This window comes from Lineus longissimus, chromosome 2 (assembly GCF_910592395.1).
Source record: "Lineus longissimus chromosome 2, tnLinLong1.2, whole genome shotgun sequence".
Taxonomy (NCBI): domain Eukaryota; kingdom Metazoa; phylum Nemertea; class Pilidiophora; order Heteronemertea; family Lineidae; genus Lineus; species Lineus longissimus.
Genome location: NC_088309.1, coordinates 21382313 through 21403586, shown reverse-complemented (window position 1 = coordinate 21403586; position 21274 = coordinate 21382313). Strand labels below are relative to the sequence as shown.

Below are 21274 nucleotides of genomic sequence, written 5' to 3'. Positions count from 1 at the left end.
TCCCTCCAGAGATGTCTCAAGCGAAATGTGCATGGAATACCATTCTTAGACTAGACTCTTTCATCAGTCTCCTCCATTCACTCATTACAGACCCCATAGTTCATCCAGAGATGTCTCAAACGGGATGTGCATGGTATACTATTCTTTAGACTCCATATTCCTTTCAGAGATGTCTCAAACGGGATGTGCATGGAATACCATTCTTAGACTAGACTCTTTCACCAGTCTCCTCCATTCACTCATTACAGACTCCATAGTCCTTCCAGAGATGTCTCAAACGGGATGTGCATGGTATACTATTCTTAGACTAGATTCTTTCACCAGTCTCCTCCATTCACTCATAACAGACTCCATAGTTCTTCCAGAGATGTCTCAAACGGGATGTGCACTGTATACCATTCTTAGACTAGACTCTTTCACCAGTCTCCTCCATTCACTCATTACAGACCCCATAGTTCATCCAGAGATGTCTCAAACGGGATGTGCATGGTATACTATTCTTTAGACTCCATATTCCTTTCAGAGATGTCTCAAACGGGATGTGCATGGAATACCATTCTTAGACTAGACTCTTTCACCAGTCTCCTCCATTCACTCATTACAGACCCCATAGTCCTTCCAGAGATGTCTCAAACGGGATGTGCATGGTATACCATTCTTAGACTAGACTCTTTCACCAGTCTCCTCCATTCACTCATTACAGACTCCATAGTCCTTCCAGAGATGTCTCAAACGGGATGTGCACTGTTTACCATTCTTAGACTAGACTCTTTCACCAGTCTCCTCCATTCACTCATTACAGACTCCATAGTCCTTCCAGAGATATCTCAAACGGGATGTGCATGGTATACCATTCGTAGACCCCGTAGTCCTTCCAGAGATGACTCTGTCAGGGTGTGCACTGCATACCATTCTGAAACCCCACAGACCATTCAGAGATGTCTCAAACCAGATGTGCATGGTATACTATTCTTTATATCCCATAGTTCTTCCAGAGATGTCTCAAACGGGATGTGCACTGTATACCATTCTTAGACTAGACTCTTTCACCAGTCTCCTCCATTCACTCATAACAGACTCCATAGTCCTTCCAGAGATGTCTCAAACGGGATGTGCATGGTATACCATTCTTAGACTAGACTCTTTCACCAGTCTCCTCCATTCACTCATAACAGACTCCATAGTCCTTCCAGAGATGTCTCAAACGGGATGTGCACTGTATACCATTCTTAGACTAGACTCTTTCACCAGTCTCCTCCATTCACTAATTACAGACGCCATAGTCCTTCCAGAGATATCTCAAACGGGATGTGCATGGTATACTATTCTTTAGACTCCATATTCCTTTCAGAGATGTCTCAAACGGGATGTGCACTGTATACCATTCTTAGACCCCGTAGTCCTTTCAGAGATGTCTCAAATGGGATGTGCACTGTACTGTATACCATTCTTAGACCCGTAGTCCTTTCAGAGGTGTCTCTAAAACGATGTGTCACTGCACACCATTCCTATACCTGAGTCTTTGCAATGATGTCTCTCTTCAATGGGATGTGGACTGCATACCATTCTTAAGACCCCATAGTCCTTGCAGAAATGTCTCAAACAGCATGTGTCACTGTATGCCATTCAGAGACCCTATAGTCCTCTTGCAGAGATGTCTCTAACAGGATGTGTCACTGTATACAATTTTTAGATACAATTGTCCTTGCCAGCCTGTCAGTGTAATTCTTGTCCCCATTCCAAGCAATGGGTGTTGGCCATGGCAGATCTTATCATCTTATATATAGGTATTGTATCAATAACTGCAAGGTAAACTCTGGGCTGAATGAGTCTTTCATTTGAATTCTAGAGAAGATGTCCTGCATAAGTTTGCCGAGACATTTTTCGACAGGACCCCACAGTCAGCGATTGAAGCTGTAGGACATCCAACTTCTTCCTACCATCTGCCCTAGTAACTATGCAAGGTGGTGTCTGGACTCATGTCTGTCATTTGAATTCTAGAGAGGACATCGTCCTCCATGCAGAGGCATTCTATTATGAGACCCTCATAGTCTGTGATTGTGCTGTAATAGTCACACCTCATCATGAGACCCCAGGAACATCCATGAAAGCGGGAAAGTTTGCTAATCAATGCAAGTCTTGTGTCATTGTTGGCAGAGGCATATATGAAGCGACCATCTCAATCACTAATAACAACGAGCGGTGTCAAGCATATATGAAGCGACCATCTCAATCACTAATAACAACGAGCGGTGTCAAACTCTGTGACAAGAGATTGCAGACAAAGAGCAGGACACCAACCACTGGCGCTGAATCTGGACACTGCTTAGAAATAATAAAAAAGAAGATGAAGTATTTTTCCAACAAATAATTTATTTCCGCACATAAAAAAGTGATAGGATATTTCCCTTCCATGTTATTTCATGCTATTTTCTAGTATATGTACATGTATTGTAAAGCGGACTCTCACTGAAGGGTTGTCTGCCCGGCAGTGGGGTACACAATATTGTCCTTTTCATCAACATAAACGCCACGGTTAACAAACACAGTTCAACTTATGTTGACTTCTCTTGTTGATGTAATCCTTTGATAGCATAATCTACAAAATTAGAAGAAGTCTGCAGCCTTTTGTCGTTTTGCCTGCTTTGTAGGTAAATTTAACAAGTTGTCAGTCAATGAAGAAAGATCTGAAGTTCGTTTAGGCGTTGTCTTTGGCGACACAAGATTCCTTGGCGTCCTCGTCGAACGAGATGACGTAGGCGTAGGCGTCCCCTTTAAACTGGGTGTCCTGTCTCCAGATCTGTGTGTTGGAGACGGAGTGTAACTTGCCCTCAGGGCTTTGTCTGTATGAGTCCGAATACCAAGTTTACTACTGGCTAGTCTCTGTGCCGCTGGCGACAAAGTTTTTAAGCGCTCTGTTGAACTAACTGAGCCGAATTTAGGTGAAGGACTGAAACAGAGATGGAAAAAATAAGTTAGAGGCGAATACTGGAAAATATTAAGGTGCATGAGATACATATCATTCATGGCACCAAATTCACTGTCAATGTCTAGAGTGCATTTGGTGATTTAGTAGACTAATTGATAAATTCTACTGTACTCTCTGTCAGTACAGTTGTGTTTCATTGCCGTAGACCTATGTATATTCTAAACAGGAATTTCAACAACTGAAAATACTCTTACCTTGCTAACCCGGCAGTAACAGTCTTTATGGCACGTTCTTTCTTTGCTCTGTGCGCCTTGCTGGCTTTCTCAGCTAAATCAAATGCAATCTGGTCTCTTTTTGGTATCTTTGGTATCCTAAATGTTGGGCCTGGAGTATGGACAACTGGCGAGTCCGTCCCGTCGAGCCTGAAGGGTGTACCATCTATCTCTCCCCATGTCATTAAGGGCGATGCATCCACACCTGAAAGATAGGACAATTTTGCTTCATAATGTTACATGTATGTAGTCTTGTTTTCTTTATGTTTAAGATCCCTCTTTATCACAAACAGAGACAATTGTCACAATCAACCAATCACAACCTGTTCAGGTGAATGTCTCACATGTTGATCATGAGACAATGTCAGATAAAGATCTAACATCTAACATCGAGGGTGTCTCAATAGAGGTTCCACTGTGACCTACGTACCTGGAGCAGGAGATGGGGTACCCATAAACCCAAACCCATTGACCCTGGGTTCGGTATCAGGTAATACCTCCTTGCCATCAACGCCTAACTTGCCCTGCCTGGCAATAGCCTGTGCTGCAGCAGCGCTCGCAATGCTCGTCTTATTTAAGGCAATGTTGAAAGGATTCTGTTTAAATCTTGTGTTTTGTCGGACGATCTCTCGACGTTTGGCTTTTTGTTCCTGGATTTTCTCCACAACACTTTTTTCCACGCCTGTGAAAGAAGGAAAATTTTGAAATATTAGGGCAGGTGCCACCAGCTAGCAGAATAGATGCATGATTTGACCAACGAAGACTTCTGTTAACATGTCCGTTCGGAGTTAGAGACTCCTTCTGATGCTATAGTTGGACAAAAGTAACACTTTTTCACTTACCATCCGGAACATACATCAGAGCATTCCTTGAAGTGTACTTCCACGAGTTGAGAGGGTTTGATCCAGTCGTGATAGCCTGCTGCTCAATACTTGGTAAAGCTAGGGCTGCCTGCTGGTCCTGTCATGACAGAAAGGACGAATCAGCACAATGAACATACATTATTACACAAATTCTTGTCAGGATGGAATTTCCCCACCACAACTCAGGAAGTTTTCTTTCAAGCCTCTTAATTTGGACCATCTTGACAGTCCTTGATGAATAATGCTACAGTATCTTATGATGACCTTGATGTTGCTCAAACACAAGTATGCATGTTTTAGTTTATGTTTAAGGGCATTTACCTACCATGTCCTTTTCTTTCTCTTGCTCATACAGCCATCCATGTTTAGCTTGATGTGCAAGAGCATTTTCTTGCAGAATCTCTTCGAACGATGCATTGTCTTCACTGGTATTCTTGGCCAAATACGCATCCAATGATTTGCTGACCCGTTCGTCATCTGAAAAAATATTCCAACATAAACGTACAAAATGTAAATGTACCCAATTTATTTTTATCTGCATACAGCCCGAAAAATTAAAATGTATAAATATCTTCTGTCAATGTTTACCTGTAAAATCCTTGTCCTATAAAAGCTCACCTCTGATGAAACTTTCAACTTTAGTTGCCAGTAATGTAATGTAATGTAATTATTGAGTCACTTGTGACAATGAACATATTTTCATACATGTACATGTAATACTAATACCTTTATCTCGTTCGGGTACTTTTTCTGGGTTATGCGTCTCCTCCAAATCAGACTTCTTCAGAGCACTATCAATATCATTGTCCTCAGGCTGAGATTTGCTAGTTGGAGATTTACGGAGATCCAATTCTGGTGTTTCAAATGTTGACGGAGTGAAATCTGCAATTTATTAAACAAGACTTTAGAATACAACTTCAAATCGAATTAGATTAAATTTATTGTACAGCTTTGTGAGGAAACATCTCATGGTATAGATCATTACATGAATATTGTTTGATCTGACTCTGAGGACTACATGAGCTTCATCATGAAACTTATGACTCAAGTAGTCTTCCTGTCATGTCTGGATACTCACATACTGATTTGTCAGTGCCAGGTCTTTGTCTTTTTGGGCCATATTTGATCATCAAAGATCTCATTTTTTCTCTATCATTTTTTTCTTGTGCTTCAACGAAATCAGATTGGGCCTGTAGCTTAGCCAAGTCAGGGAAATAATCCCGCTGAATGATTTTTTCAACATCCTGCAGAGAGAAAAACATTGATTGATATTAAGTAAATGGAAACGACGAGGGAATAGTAAGGAAGTCCAATTCCTACATGTACCGGTTCGTGCTTCTGTAATACCAGAGGCATTACTTTGTACTTCCAAAATTCCACGTCTTTTGGCCATGACATCATGACATGGAGATTTATTGAGAATCAACATTGAGGCCTTAGGCCCTATAACCCATGATTTTGTACGTAGTGTTATTTCGCGAATGTATGTAATTGTAAAAATAAGAGCTCACTGCACCTGCCAATATCTTTCCCATTGTTTAACACATTGTCAGTAGGATCGTATTTGTAAGTCGAGGGGAGAGCAGTGCTAGTCATAGTGGGGGGCCGGGGGGGGGGGGGCGCTCTTGCTCTTATTTTCACGTGCCTGTGTCTATAGTATAATAGTATTACAAGTGGAGACTGGAGTCGTACCTCTGCAAAGGTGTCTTCATCAAGAACCTCTTTTACTCGTTTCTTGGGAGCCAACTTCAAAACTTCCTCATCTAGTGACTTGCTGACATCCAGTGCCTTTTTTCCAACGGTGACAACGGCCATAATTCACACGTTGAGTGTCGTAACAGTGTTTTAGTAAGTGTTTTCGTGCTGAAAACGTCCAAAAATTTCAGTGAGGGGTTCCCCAAAATGACGTCATCCATCGTTGCCGCGAAATAATTTCTAGATAATAAACATGAAATAAATAATAGTAATGGTAAATATTCTACTTAAGAATAATTCGTTAATCAATAATATTTGATTTCTATATTTTTTAAAGCGTAACTATAGAGAAATAGGCGCAAATACGCGCAGAGGGAATTCCCTTGATGTCGTAAACGGATTTCAAGGCAGGAATATCGCCGAAGTCCACTTTGGTGAAAAGCGGGAAAGAACAATGAACAATCGCATAAAAACTGCTCTAAATAGCCGTAATTTGGAAAAATAAACATGTCAAAAGTGGTAGAATTGTTGGGGGATATTGTCCTCAGTCATACAGCAAATGAGGTGAATGTGGCTTCAATCTGTGGAGAAGGAAAGGTGATCGGTTTGTACTACTCGGCTCAGTGGTGTTCGCCTTGTCGAGCTTTCACTCCAAAACTGATTGATTTCTATCGGACTTACAAGTCGCAGCATCCTGATAAATGCTTCGAGGTTGTGTTCATCAGTTCGGATAAAAGTCAAGAAGAGTTTAAGGAATACCATGATGAGATGCCGTGGCTGGCCTTGCCTTACGAAGATCGTGAGAGAAAGGTAAACAAACACTTCGGAAAATGCATGCCACTGCATGTGACCCTTAATAGTTCCAGCTTCAATGTATGAGTGACTGGTCTGCGCCCAATCATTGAATCAAACATCTACGAAAAGGTCATTTAGATCACCTTGACGACGACGTGGCTGTAAATGTATACATGTAGGCCTATGCCATGTCAGGATGTGATGTCAAAGTTGAACTTGTCAATTGCTTGTCACTGTCAGATTGTTCCAAGTTGAAGTTACACAGTGACAATGTCATTAGTAGCTGTATTTGTCAGATGTTTGTATTGAAATATTACTTATTTTTTAGGTGAACTGGTACATGTATGGTGTTGAGCCCAGCCTTGCCCTGATGTCAACATGACTAACAATATTTGCGGAGTTGAATGCTGCCGTTGCTACAGTAGTACATGTAGGCCTACAACTGTCATCCTAAAAAGTGATCAGTACATGTGAGGTTTAAAATTTGACCCTGCCACAGTATAGAGAAAGCCTGGCCTACATTTTACATCCATAAATATAGCAGGCACTCCATAACTGGCAAAATTAAACACCGCAATCAGTATTTTGATGCCATGCATGCAGTGGTAGTTAAGGTACTGGTGTGAGTGAGTGGGCATGTAAACACGGTGCCAAGGAATCCAATGTACTGTACACTGAATAAGCCAAGCTACATGCAACATGTTCTTCCTCCTACTCAAGTACAACATGTAGCATCAGCTTCTTGTTTTTGAAATTGTTCCGATAGCGAAAGCTGTTAAGTTGTAATTGATCTTCCTCAGTCTAAGATTTTTCAATCCTTCATGGCATCCCAACATCAACTAATCATGTCAGTGAGTATGATAGCTTTTAGTTGGAAGCAAACTACTTCGTACATCTCCTCAAACAATTTAGCCTTTTACACTTTTGTACTCTCCAATATCCTCAGCAAATTTCCTGATTCAATTTAGCTGATAAAAATGTCTGTCAATCCAGCTATTTCCCAAGCTACAGGAGTGTTCATTACTCCATGTTCTGGTTGCCTCTCATATCATTTATGTCAGTCGAGATATGCGTTAGATTACAACAAGTGTTTCACGTTGTTCTGGCCAAAGATGAAAGGGCCGCAGTGTGTTACCTAGGCTGTAAATCAAAGCAACACTGCAACAAGTTAGCCAGCATTTGCGCCGCGCTCTGAACCTGTGATTTTAAATTTACATAGAAATTGCCCGACAAAAACTGCAAACCTATTCTGGTCTAGATAAACCGTCGAAGATATTTTGCACCTGCCAAAGATGTTGGCTAGTGGCCCATTCCCGTTGTTTTTCTCAGTGGCATACCAGTATTGAAACCACTGACATGACTGAGTTGGTTACGACTGCCTGGTGGCATTCCGCGGATTGCTGTTTGGAACAAGGAATTTCATAATGTCATAAATAAAAAGACTTAGTTGTTTTTTTCCATTCTGTAATGTTCATTGTAGTACCGACTGAGTGAGCTATGTGCTGTTGTAATTCCATTGATTACAGGGAATCTTTGATTGAAGACACTGCTGAGCACATTGGACCACTGCCATTTCAATTCAGAGTCCTCATATTCCTTGGCCTCAGTCACCAACCTGAGAAAGAGCTTGTCGCCCTTCTCTACAAACCAGTAGTCCTCCAATGGCAATGCATATTTCAGTGAAATATCTGGTTGCTGCGAGGGCAACCTCACTTCTCAGAGAAGTTCCCTGACCTAAAATTAGGTGGTCCCGGCAATGAAACCAATGCTCAAATCTAACCTTGCATGTATCGTTAAGTTGTGAGGAATCACGTATACTGTACATGCTGCCTTGCATCCTGCTATAGTCTCATACAGGCTCAGGATTAGCAAAAAAGTCCATTGAACAGATGGTGCTTGACTGCCAGGATCCTTAGGCAACCATGGAATGCTACATGTTCTAATTGCTTACCTGTCCTTGCTAATGTATTCAAGAGAGCAAATATCAGAAGAAATCGATGGTCGGCCTCAAGCCATGGATACCTCTTTTTATTTCACTTGCAAGAACAGAAAGAACCATTTCATTTTGCTGTGGGTTCCTTACCCAACTATGGTGTGTGCTTGGTTCTAACTGACACACCGCATCACATACATTTAATACTGTGACATTTCAGTCAAGGAGGCCGATGGCTGCCTTTGGGAATTTCAAATAGCGCTAGCATCGTTCTCCCCTATCAACTCGGGTCAATTGTCTATAGTTTATCAATGTCACAGCTTGTATTATGATATTTTCTTTCCATCAGCCTTCGGGCGCCTTTTATCAAACCTGCAGGGATTTGGAGAATGATTCATGATTCCCATAAATTGGTGCTGGCTGATCGTCTACTTTACCAACGATGTAGGATTATGTTGCGGATAAGGGGATACAGGATCAGTGATCCATGTCATCAATTCTTGTCAATTGAATGGTGTAATTCTTGCCAATATCCTGCACTGTGTCGGTGCGTGAAATAAACAAATTTGTTATTGTCAGACTGAATCGATTCTCTATGTTTCTGACAAGGTTTGGTAAATTGGAAGATTGCTGGGATGAAAACTGAAGTCTTTTCTCATAGATGTATTATTTTATGCTTAGATAGACCTCCATGTGAACATCAATGATAGAAGTTACAATTCCTCTTGGCATGTCATGTTGTGTCTCCATTTTCCTCCCAATCCGTCTTTGCATTACAAAGCACATGATAAGAATGAGCAATGTCTCATGGTTGACCATCTGCACTCAATCCAGGTCGATTTTTAAAAAGGGATTTGAAATTTTACCACTTTTTAAACCTGTACATTTGTACGCGGATTGAAAGTACGGACCACCATGCTCCAGCGTGTCTGCAGGAATACCATCCGCGCCTTAACTTTCCCAGTGCCAGTGGATGTTGCTTGGAGGACACCATGCCAATATTGTCTGATTATTCAATGCAGAACAGCTTTAGTCATCACAGTTCTAGTCATATCATGCAGGTCGACGTGGTGAGTGATTTCATCCCGCTTACGAAAGCACTCCACCGTGGAGTTATTCACTCGAGCTGAAACTGCACTTTTCGCAGCAAATGTTTTCTGGATTTCCTCATAGCAGGTACAATGTCTTGGTTACATTTACTCATGATGGGGTGCCTGGCAGGTACATCGGTTTTTGATCGATATCAAATGCAACCTCAACCAAAGATGGGGGAAAAATGAGCATTTTCTGGAATCCTTTATACGCAATGGATGGGAATAGTCTAGTGTCAAATGTATACAGTATAGACAGAAAGTGATTTAGGTGACAATGACATTATACTTGATTGCTGTATCATAGCATAACTTGTGAACTCTCTCTTTTCTACTCAGGCTCAAGGTCTTCCTTCTCTGCTCAAGGTCTTCCTTCCCTGAGTCAGGTTCTTACCCCAGCACTCTCACCACTATGCCGCCTTCCTTTATCACATCCACATGTCAGATATCGAAATATAATGTGCTGCGCTGTAGCATTTCATGGTAGTAGCTGTTCATACTCTGGCGATCCATCAGCCAGCGAGATAACAGGTCTTCGTTTATCAGTTTGCATCCTCCTTAGCAACATGTGAGGCTAGTTAGTCAAGTAAACAGCCACCACAAGCATCCAACCTCTTAGTTACCCTGCCTGTGTGAAAAAAACACCACAGTACTGCATATACTTTGGCCTGTAAATGTCATTGCTCTCGAATTTACTCTAACCTGTGCAAATCGCGGCTTAAAAAACTCCACGGTTGTGGTATCAGGAAGAAGAATTTTAATACCGGAGCTGTTTACTTTGCCTTGAAGTGGAGTTTTGCTTGTGGTTTCATCGAAGCGATGAATCCTTGAAGAACGTGTTGAAATGGAAAGAATGGACCTTGTGATATTTCTGAGATCAACTTCTGTGTTCTCAGATTGACAGTGAGGTGCCATCGACTGTTTATACATGTAGTTGAGTGATGATCCTGGTCACCAAATATATCTGATCCTGGATAGAGGTTCCGGATGGCCAGAATTCACGCTGCATCCGCTTGCAATTATGGGGCTTGTTGTCCACTCAGGCATTGAATCCAATTGGCCCGCAGTTCTTGTCAAAAGTGATCACATTCAATGCCCAGAGATTGCCTCATATGCACCACGGACAGCCCAAGATTACCACTAGATTATTTCAACTGGAGACCCCTGCTCCAAAAAATGTAAATTTGCGGCACAAATTTATCTCGAAGTTACCCAAGGCTGACAGGATGACAGGTTGAAATAAAGATTTTGTGGACTATTTGAATCTACACTGTCCTTGACTGTTGATGTAACATTGTGTACTCGACAGAATAATCTTTTGATACGGACTTGTTTTCAGAAAAATGTTCATCAATCATAACATAAAAAGTGCAATGACATTTTCTGCCACATCAAAGATTCATTTCGTTGGCAGCATGACAAGTAAAAGATGGACTGCCTTAGAATCAATATTGAAGTAAGCTCGGAAAGACCAAACCATCATCAAAACATGTCCCGATTGGGGACATGTTTATACTGCTTTATACTGCAAACCGAAGTGTTTGCATGCCTTTTAATTATTGCTTTTTTCACCTTTACAGATTAATCGTAAAAAGGAAAGTCTCAAGTGAAAATTACTGTTACAGCTTGAATTGAAGAAGTGCCTTGAAATGACAGGAATAAAATGAGGGTGAAAAGTGACATTGTGAATCTATGTTCTGTAACTCACTCATTTGCAACAAACTGTAACAATCCAGATTTCTTGACTCTCTTTGCAGGCAAAATTAAGTAAGAAGTACAAAGTCCAAGGCATTCCAACTCTCGTTCTTATCGATGGTAAAACTGGACAGAAACTTACGGACGACGGCCGCAGTGCTGTGGCTAGTGATCCAGAGGGCAAGGATTTCCCTTGGAAGCCTAAACCATTCGCAGAGGTCGTCTGTGGCAAACTTATAAACAATCAAAAACAAGAATTCGAGGCCAGTAGTGTATTGAAAGGATGTGTGAAGGGCATTTATTTTTCTGCTCATTGGGTAAGTTTCGTGGCTTCACTTCTTCGACAAAAATCATATCTTATGGTCATAACTGAATATATTTTAAACGCTGCACGCAGTTTTCCCTGAATTAGTGTTGTTAGCAGGTGAAAAAGTCTGCGGAGATTAAATACGGGGCATGTGAAACTTAGAAGAGGACGTTTGCCAGGTGCTGTTGTAGCATAATTCAAAAAACTAACCTTGCAATGAGAAAACTGCTAAGGTTAGCGCTACGCTAGCTCATATGCTTCATGTACATAAATGCGTACTTCATTCTCTGCGCCTTCGTCTCAACTTAGAAAAAATTGTTACAGGTTAGGTCGGCAACTCAAAGGTATTGATTTCACAACACTTCATGTTAGATATTATTTGACTGGTGGTGAGGAATGTTCCTGGAGCAGAATGTATGTCTGCAGCGCGTGGTTCAGATCTTCTTGTCTTGTCTCTGGCTGTACTATCAGCAGTCAACGAGATTGTTTTGTGGTATCTTCAGCAGCTAGCTAATAGAGTATTTGTGTGATAGCTTTCTTAAAGTAGGCTACCCGCGGCCCAGGTCATCCTGACAAGGTCCTCATCACAAAAGGGCTGTGGTTTAGCACCAGGCTCATAATGAGGAGGTTATGGGTTCCACTCTTGGAAGGATCACTGTTGTTTCGTCGCTGTGTCCTCGAGCAAAACACAAACACTCCACCCACGATATGTTGTATAAATGGGTCCCTAGAGTAATGACATGGAAGTAATTGTTCAGTGCTTCTCCCCTTTAAGAGAGCCCAAGTCAAGTTGGCTATAAACACCCCATCAAAACTGCTGATATCAGCAATAATATCAAAGAGCTTCAGACATGTCAGATATTAACTGATACAGCACCCCAACAAGCCAGACAGGAACCTGTTGGAATGGCAATCACGTTGATATCGCTCATGTTGCCCCGGCAATAATGACTGAATATTGCTCGAGCGTTTAATGACTGAATGTATTCCTTTGTTGGGTCGGTTATCATGCCTCGGGTATGTGACTTGCAAAAATAGTGCATTAGATTTTTCGGTGGGGTGTCTAAATGTCATTCCTATGATATGAATGAGATGTTTTATAGAAACTGTCCTGTGGTTATACCACATGTCTGCACTACATTGTCACCTGCCATCTGAGAAAATTGCTGAATGCAATCAGATCAGCAATTTGGCCCCAAAACTTTAACTCAAAATTTGTCATGGGGAATGCTTCCAAATCCGAAAGATCTGCATTAAAGCTTTGATTTGGTGAATGATGATAGCGTGATCCTTCCTTTGCCATGTGGGCTGAGGTGTTTGATTTCATTATCTCTCATCTTCATTTCAGTGCCCACCATGCAAAGCCTTCACTCCAGATTTGGTTGAAACGTATAAAAAAGTCAAAGAAGACGGAAAGAATTTCGAAGTTGTGTTCTGCAGTTCTGACCGGATGGATTCGTCGTTTGATGAATACTTTGAAACAATGCCATGGTTCGCCATACCGTACAAAGATTCGCGATCGGAAAAGTTAAAGCGCCTTTTCGGCATCAATGGTAAGAGTATAGACTGTGTTCTTATCTATGAGTCCTAGCAGCCGTTTTGCAGCAATAACACATTTTTATGTCCCTCGGAGAAACTGGGGCTTTCCGTTTGGTTTCCTGCTTCTTCATGTACGAAAATCCACCCCCAACCAGAAGCACTTTATTTTTACCCTCTTATCACCAAATCCAAATACCCTTCTCTTTCAGGCATCCCAACGCTAGTGATTTTAGACGAGGAAGACCGTGTGATAACAAAAAATGGTCGCTTAGAACTGATGCGGGATCCGGAAGGAGAAGACTTTCCTTGGTTACCGCGGCCACTCAATGAATTAAACGAATATGTCGCCCACCAGTTAAACGTTGGGTCATGTCTTATATTATTTACAGGTAGGTAGGTCTGTTAAAACAAAACTAGAAATTTCTTGAATGAGGTTGTAACGTCATTGATGTCATCTCCTTGCTACATGTCTTTTCCTTTGTTAATACAGTGGAACCTCCCTTAGCGGACACCTCCCTATTAAGGACAACCTCTCTATTAAGGACACTAGTTTTGGTCCCAAATTGGTACTTTCCATTCAATTTGACGTCTCTAATCAGGACACCTCTCTATTAAAGACAGCATTTGTCAGTCCCGATGGTGTCCTTAATAGAGAGGTTCTACTGTACCTGCGAGCGACGAAGTCACTGATGTCAAAAATGGCAAAAAATGCCTATAATAAACCGCCACTTTGGGATAATGCTTCATGCAAAACCACCCTGGTGTGATTTCCAGGTAAGCAGAACACTCTCGTGATTCGTTTTCTGTCCAAAGACCGATCAATCACGTGTTCTGCTCACTTGGAAATTGCACTCTGGTGGTTTTGCGAATTTTATCTGATAGATAGATTACCTGACTATGGTGGAACCCAATGGCAGACACTTCTCAGATTAGAGATGTTCTACTTAATATCATTTATCTTTCGTTGCAGAAGGAGAAGATGAGGACATCAATATGGCCATCGACGCGTTACACGATGTTGCGGATGAATATTATGAAGCGCAAAAAAATCAAGAGGACCGTGAACTATCGTTCTTCTATGGCGGTGATGTAAGTTTTTGCATTGGATGGGTCCAGTAGAGACCACACCTGTCCTGCTCATGACAAGCTTGCTGATTGATAGAGCAAATGCAATCCCAAATATGCCCATCAAGCAAATTTTTGCGGGTGTTTTATTGTCTGTCCTCCGAAATGAGCTAGTTGGGCTTGTGTCTTTCACGTTGCCTGGGTGTGAGTTGGTAAGAGTAAAATCTTCAGCCTGGAACTTGTCACGTTGAACTGAAACTCAAGCAACCCCTGTCACAGAGTAACCTTTCAAGTACAGTAGAACCTCTCTATTAAGGACACCCTCGGGACTGAAAAGTGCTGTCCTTAATAGGGAGGAGTCCTGATAAGAGAGGTCTAATTGAATGGTAAGATTCAATTTGGGACCAAATCAAGTGTCCTTAATAGGGAGGTTGTCCTTAATAGAGGGGTGTTCACTAAGGGAGGTTCCACTGTACTTACAAATCTACCTTGATTTGTTTTTCAGGATGAAGTGTGCGACAACCTACGAGACTTCGTACAGTTAGAGGATCGGAATCCATTGTTAGTCATCTCGGACATTCCTGAGCACAAAGTCTACGTGTCGCCGGAGATGAAAATCGACCGTGAAGTGATACGATCGTTTATAAACCAATATTTCTCCGACCAACTTGAGCCGCGGATCATAAAGCCGGTTCTCTGAGATACAGATTCTGGATCAAAAAAGACACTCGCGGTGAAAATGACTGCATGTTTGCTATTGGAGAGGTTTAGGAGCACCATGTCATGAAATTGAACTCGTGCTTGTGTTCGACTTTGGCGACGGATGTGTGACTAAAATGTTGTCCCAATCTTTACCTTCGCTCACTCATACTCCGAAGAATGGTGTGTGAGTGACAGTGTGGAGCTGTAGATGCCAATGATAACAATGGTAGCAATTGGTCCAGGGGCTATCCCTTGACATGTCTGTGAGGGTGACCCACCATCGTGTGTCTGATATGTGAGCTGTGGCCAATCTGAATAAATTGACCTCTAGATCCAGAGCCATGGGACCTTGCTTTACAGTGCAAGATCAGACAGCATACTTCTAAACCTCTCCATCAATCAATTCGATTGCAGATATATTTATTGAAAGAAAATAATGAAATATAAACCAGACCCTTATACAAACATTTCAGAAAGATCTTTATTCCTGAAATTCGTATGAGATTTGGTCCTGAGCTATTGTTCTGAGATGCATGTTGGTTGACACGACTTGTACATTACAAACAATAGCAATGACTATGAATTCAAGCCATTGGCCATTTTTGCTGGTTGTGTTGTACAATTTTGCTAAGCATTAGACTTGTATTATTATCATATTGAGATAAGTTGTTCCTTCTAACTGACACACGGCATATGACTAAAAGAAATGCATTTATTGCCACTGATCAATTTTAGATAGCTTTTACAGACACGCAGCTTTTTTTGTTGAAATCCATGTGATTCCTGTGCCATTGATTCTAACAAAAGTGCTTGATGTACAAATGCGATATATACGTCTTGCTTGCACCATGGTAAACTGGTAGTATATGTTTCCGTGATTATGGCAAGTTTGGGAACCAGTCAAGATATATTATGGTGCTTTGCTTCGATACAACCGCACCTTAATCTGTATAGTTTTGATGTACATACATGTAGTTAGTTCAGTTCTGGTAGAATTCATTAATAAAATCACTTTTTAAAGTGTTCATCGGAGATATAAAAGAAATGGACCAGAAAAACATCACGTCGACGTCAGACGAGTTCATCAAAGGATAGGTGTAGCTACGCTAAAAATGTAAAGGTATCTGTTTCAATGAGAACAATTCAGTGTATCCAGTTCCTTTGTTTTAAGCATTCGTCTATGTAATCCTCAGTCTTCATATTTCACCTGCATTTGTCTTCAACTTGTAGCTTACAATGTAGGTGCTGATAGTGCTATTCCCATTATAAAATGTCTAAATAACAACTGCTTGAACTGCTGACTTTCTATGTTTATACTTTGTTTAGGATATTTTGTAAGTTTTGTACGAAAATTCCAGAATGAGTTGCCATAGTTACCGATGAAAACTACTTTTTACATGTTTGAGTGTAATATTCTGAAAATTTGGCACAGGGCCCTCAGTGTGTATTCTTGCAACGGAACACTGAACTGTAATATAAACACTGCCCTTAAACCTACTCTAAACTGTGAAATTTTCAAATTTACCATTGGGGCGTCGGTGTGCACATTTTAAGTCTCATGCAGTAACCATAATTTTGCTACAAAGACTAACTTACAGTGTTGTGAACATTTCATTGTTTACAGTACCGCGGTATATGCCGAGCCTTCCTTGCATTTACATTGTATATACCGCCTTGTACTGCTTTTCCTGATAAGAAATCTCATGTGTTTTTGCTTGATGCATTTTCTGTTTGAGTCGAAACAGAATTACTGTCAATCCGGAAATATTTGCGGTCATTTTACATTGTGGTTTTGTGAAATTGTAACTTCTGCTTACATTGGATTTAGCGTTTTGACAACCCGGCCCTGAACGTGTTCTTTTTCGCAGCCTTATATTTTGGCGCAGCCTTTTATTTTGGCGACTACGGTATATGGTTAAAACAGGAAAGTGCAAAAATTAAAAAGGCCAGCGAATACTTCCACGGTTGACTGCCAGTTTTTGACTGTTGCTTTAAAAATGCAGCTGTGATTATTACTGCTTTGTTTGCTTTTGCAAATATCGTGTATGGAAGCTCTTCCGAGTGCTTTACGTGTATATACATGTAGTGCTGTGTCTTTTATGAGGGACCTGCACAGTTCAGTTGATTGAGACTGAGAGGGAATCAAATATCAAACGTGGATAACTATCATGAATACCAAAAAAGTGAAAAATGGAGTCAAAGTGATTATTAAAAAGAGTTTTGTGAAAGCTTTTGTTGTGTATTAATGGAACTCTGTGTGTGTACGTACATCATAGCTTATCACTTTGTCTTTGGCCATTGTCCAATATCGCTGTAGCCCCCATCTCGGTTCAAATCAAAACTGTATAATGGCCATTGTTCCATATGGTAAGTTTATTCTTTCTGTTGGACATTTCCAGATTAACTGAACTGTGTGGATACCTGGAGGTATATTTCAGAATCAAGTTACATATTGGTTAGTGTCCATTTACTTCATACAAACCAAGTCCATTTACTTCAAGTGAACCAAGATGAAAGTTCTAGAATGTAAATAGGGGAATCTATTTTGACCATCAGAAATCTGCAACAATTGATGCACTGGCCCTCCTGTGACGATGATGTTAACTGACTGTTTACACCATGCTGAATAAGATGGCAGCACCAAACTGTTGCATTGATCCCATAATGCTTTGGGCAAAATGGTTTGGCTAAGAACTTGCTGGTGACAGCAGTACATGTAGCAGTGTTCTGTTAATTAAACAGGGAATTATCAGATAACAAGTTTGCAAGTCTGTGGATCGTAAACTACAGAGATAACATTGACTTCTTTTGTTACAAGCAAGGATATTCTAGTAAAAAAGCCACTTGAAATTTGAAAAATTGTTTCAGTGCCTGAAAACCTGGCACCTTGAGTTTTCCTGGGGTGAATGGACATAGCAGTTTGATACTTCTGTATAGGATCATCTGTGTTGTAGAGGAGAAGTTACAACCATTTTAGGACAATAAGTTGGAATATTGTATCCATATGCGTTTTTAGTCTTTTCCTCCTGCTTTTTGAACCCCATCTCTTTTCTCTGATTGGGTGTCCTCACCCCAGTGAATCCATTGGACTTGGGTGCAAAGGAGAAAATTCATTTGGTGTCCTTACTTCAATAGATCCATGCAACCCGTAATTGGACCCTGGGCATAAAGAACAACATTGCTATGCATTGGGCGTCGTTAATGAATCACAAAGATGAAAGGGAGATGATCTTTCTGAGAGTCGAACTCATGACCTCCTGAATATTGGCCCGGCGCTCTAACAACTATGCTGCTGGTCTCTCTGGGCGTTGATTGGGAGTCCTTGACTTCAATGAATCAATGACAATCCTTTATTTGAATCCTGGGATACAAAAGACACCATTCCATTGGATGCTCTTAATCACTCAAGGGAATCCATGACAACTTAATTTGGACCCTTTGAAGACTCTCGCATACAAACTCTATATCATAAAACTCCACTAGTTTGTCAATAATCAAGATAAGACGAAGAATTATATCGTGCACACAATCCACGCATGGCAACATTACGCATTGGTTGCGGCAAACTCTGCCAGCTGGTTATTGAACTTGAGTCTCTTCCAGCTGGTTATTCGGCAAAGCCGTGGTGATGTTTCCAATGTCTTGCAACCAGCTGCTGAAGACATTGCCTCCATCTCACGCCAGTGATCGAGTGTACGTAACGAAACGCCCAGGGTGGTCGCAACCTGTCTTTTTGAAGTCACTGCCACAATCTCACTGCGTTGTCTCAACCAGTCCTATTAAAGACAATGCCTCCATCTCTCGCCACAAAGGAGGGTTCGTAACGAGACACCCAGTATGGTCACAACCAGTCGTATTAATGATATTATTGCCTCAATCTACTTCAAGGCGACTTGACAATGGGATACCATCGGTCACAACCTGCCCAACTCATGAAGACAATGCCTAAGTCTATTTCAGGTAGAGTCGACAATGGGGCACCCAGTGTGGTCACAGCCTGTACTGCTGAAAACTATGCCTCAATTGAATCCAGGGAGACTTCGCATCAAGACCCTGTATGGTCACAACCTGTTCCATTGAAGACATTTCCTCAATGTACGCCAGGGAGAGTTGGCTACTGGACACCACTGTGGTCACAACCTGTCCTGATGAAGATACTGCCGCAATCAACTTGCGGGCGAGTTGTCAGTAGGGACTATACCCTTGGTCACAACCTGTCATACTCATGAAGACATTATCACAGTCTACTACTATACCATTTGGGTCCCCTTCAAATGCTTGAGCGAAGGAAAGCACAATCATTATGACCTTTGCACAGGACACTGTGGATTACGTAGCTACCTTCAGAGAATTGAGAATTGGCAATTGGCAATCTCTTCAGAGTGCCCATGTGGAGAAGACAAACAGACTGTACATCGCATCCTCCAAGAGAACGCTCTGTTTGAAGCCCTGTGGAGAAAGTCCTGGCCAGAGGGTGAACATGTCGAGAAGAATTTATGGGGAAGAGAAGACGACCTGAAGCCCACAGCTCGATTCGTTACATCCACCGACCAAAGGAAGAATTTGATGCTGTCGTCGAACGCTTGGTCATTCTGTGCGGTCACAAATCTGCCGTCCTATATTTTGATGCACACTGAGCAATGGCTAACAATCAGTCATTTACCTGGGTCGGGTTCAACTGGGTTTCTCTCTAATGGGTGTCACAGCTTGTGAAACATTGGCACAACCACCATTACTTGCACCCAGTCATCTCACCTTAGCGCGTCTCATTTGCTGCCGTTTCAGCCTCAAAGACATTGTCACAACCACCTGCAAGACTGGTAACAAAGCATCTAACTAATCAGCCAGTCTCAAGCTACTATGGCTGTCACAACATTAGAGACATCTAAGACAGAAGTAAGGAACCGATCCATATTATTGTACCACTTTTAGACAAAAATATGTTGGCACTTTAAGCGCCTTTTCACACCGCTCATCAGTTCTCTGAATGCTTCACCGTTAAAACAACACAAACGCCATCTTCAGGGTTATGATGGAACTGACTCGTAACATGGGGCGTTCTCTGCTTTCTGGTGGTCCTATCGTCAAACGGAGGCACTGGGTGATATGAATAATGACTAGCAAATGCTTTTATCTAAAACTCCATGTACATTTACACTGGGCCTTTCAGTACAAAACTGAAGTAAAAGCAATTGCTAGACTTTATTCATATCACCCACTGTCTCTGATGGTTTCCAATAGGTTGAGATATACACAAACAAGAACCATTGTTTCTGCATGTCCCAATTGGTTGGGATGCTATTATCTATACAACTAATAGTCCCCTGTGCATATTCAAGTCACTTGAAGACCACCAATTTGACCTATCTGCGAACCAATTTGATGCTCGTGAAGATGATACTGACTAACTGTTCGAATGACTATCAGAGCATAGCCCGTTATCCGCTCTCACCTGTGACAATGTCGGGGAGTCGCCATTGTGATATTGAAATGAGAAGAGAGATAGAATAATGTATTCATTGATCTAGAAGACAATGTCCGTAGCACGTGTTGCCTCTGGGTTCCCCACAGCTTGAATGGGATAGTCGCGGCCAATATTTTTAACCCTCTACAAATCGACTTGCGATTTCCGTTTCGTGCAGTCTGCAGAATTCGGCAATATCAATTCTAGTCGCTGCCTTGTTATTCTGTTAATACATGCAGAGTTTCCGGCGCAGGTCAGTGGTCGCTTCGGTCTCTCCTCACATCACTGCCGAACACTTTTTCTATGAGAGATGCTTCCATTATTGATAAGAAACAGAGTTGTTCGAATACACCATGGAGGTACCTAACTGTCGTTTGCATGATGGTAAAAGCACCCCCTCCGATTGGTTATGCGGCGGCGTTGTGTCCATGGTCGTATATTAAAACGACTCGAAGTTTGTCCGTTGATCATTTATAACTGAACTTCGCGTCTGGTCCTGCCAAAACATGCGATATATAGCGGTAATGATGGCTACCTTGAATACCACTAACACTGACAAAAACCTTTTCAGACAATGAGTTCAACATCTGAAAATTACCCCGTCATAAAAAGATTCTAATGGCTTCTTTGTTCTACAACGCGATATGATACGGATTAATAAATATTTTCCGGTGCATCCTGCATAAGCAATGGACGTGATTTATATTAAAAGGAGGACAATGCCTCAATAATTCCGAATAAGCAGAATAACTCTTAATCGATAAAGGTTACCGTGGAATATTAATCAATCCCGCATCTGTCGGGTCCCTGGGACGATCGCAGCACGTGGTACTGCTGCCCATCCAAAGCAAATAGCCCATGATATTAAATAAGACAAAAATGAACCATTGGGGAAGTTGCAGGCGATCGTGACGTCACACGGGA

General features: G+C 41.5%; 2 protein-coding genes across 2 annotated transcripts; one reads left to right on the top strand and one right to left on the bottom strand.

The window, feature by feature from the left end:
• Positions 1–2353: 2353 nt before the first annotated feature.
• Positions 2354–5954, bottom strand: LOC135482835 (splicing factor ESS-2 homolog). Its single transcript, XM_064763258.1, has 8 exons — positions 5757–5954; positions 5143–5308; positions 4791–4946; positions 4390–4541; positions 4044–4161; positions 3632–3883; positions 3184–3406; positions 2354–2950 (listed from the first exon to the last, which is right to left on the bottom strand). The coding sequence occupies exons 1-8, from the start codon at positions 5877–5879 to the stop codon at positions 2608–2610; spliced, it is 1533 nt and encodes a 510-aa protein (XP_064619328.1). The 5' UTR covers positions 5880–5954; the 3' UTR covers positions 2354–2607.
• Positions 5835–17882, top strand: LOC135482836 (nucleoredoxin-like). The gene is made up of 7 exons (XM_064763259.1): positions 5835–5912; positions 6097–6569; positions 11336–11590; positions 12929–13133; positions 13329–13508; positions 14090–14208; positions 14690–17882. The coding sequence occupies exons 2-7, from the start codon at positions 6267–6269 to the stop codon at positions 14882–14884; spliced, it is 1257 nt and encodes a 418-aa protein (XP_064619329.1). The 5' UTR covers positions 5835–5912; positions 6097–6266; the 3' UTR covers positions 14885–17882.
• The last annotated feature ends 3392 nt before the right edge of the window (positions 17883–21274 follow it).

What these genes read in the sequence shown, in the direction of transcription:
- LOC135482835 (XM_064763258.1), bottom strand. Translation starts at nt 5,879, where the DNA reads ATGGCCGTTGTCACCGTTGGAAAAAAGGCACTGGATGTCAGCAAGTCA. An exon ending in TGGCACTGACAAATCAGTAT is followed by an intron (nt 4,947 to 5,142) that starts GTGAGTATCCAG and finishes AATAAATTGCAG; the next exon opens with ATTTCACTCCGTCAACATTT. An exon ending in GTTACTGCCGGGTTAGCAAG is followed by an intron (nt 2,951 to 3,183) that starts GTAAGAGTATTT and finishes TCTCTGTTTCAG; the next exon opens with TCCTTCACCTAAATTCGGCT.
- LOC135482836 (XM_064763259.1), top strand. Translation starts at nt 6,267, where the DNA reads ATGTCAAAAGTGGTAGAATTGTTGGGGGATATTGTCCTCAGTCATACA. An exon ending in GCGCCTTTTCGGCATCAATG is followed by an intron (nt 13,134 to 13,328) that starts GTAAGAGTATAG and finishes CTTCTCTTTCAG; the next exon opens with GCATCCCAACGCTAGTGATT. An exon ending in CGTTCTTCTATGGCGGTGAT is followed by an intron (nt 14,209 to 14,689) that starts GTAAGTTTTTGC and finishes TTTGTTTTTCAG; the next exon opens with GATGAAGTGTGCGACAACCT.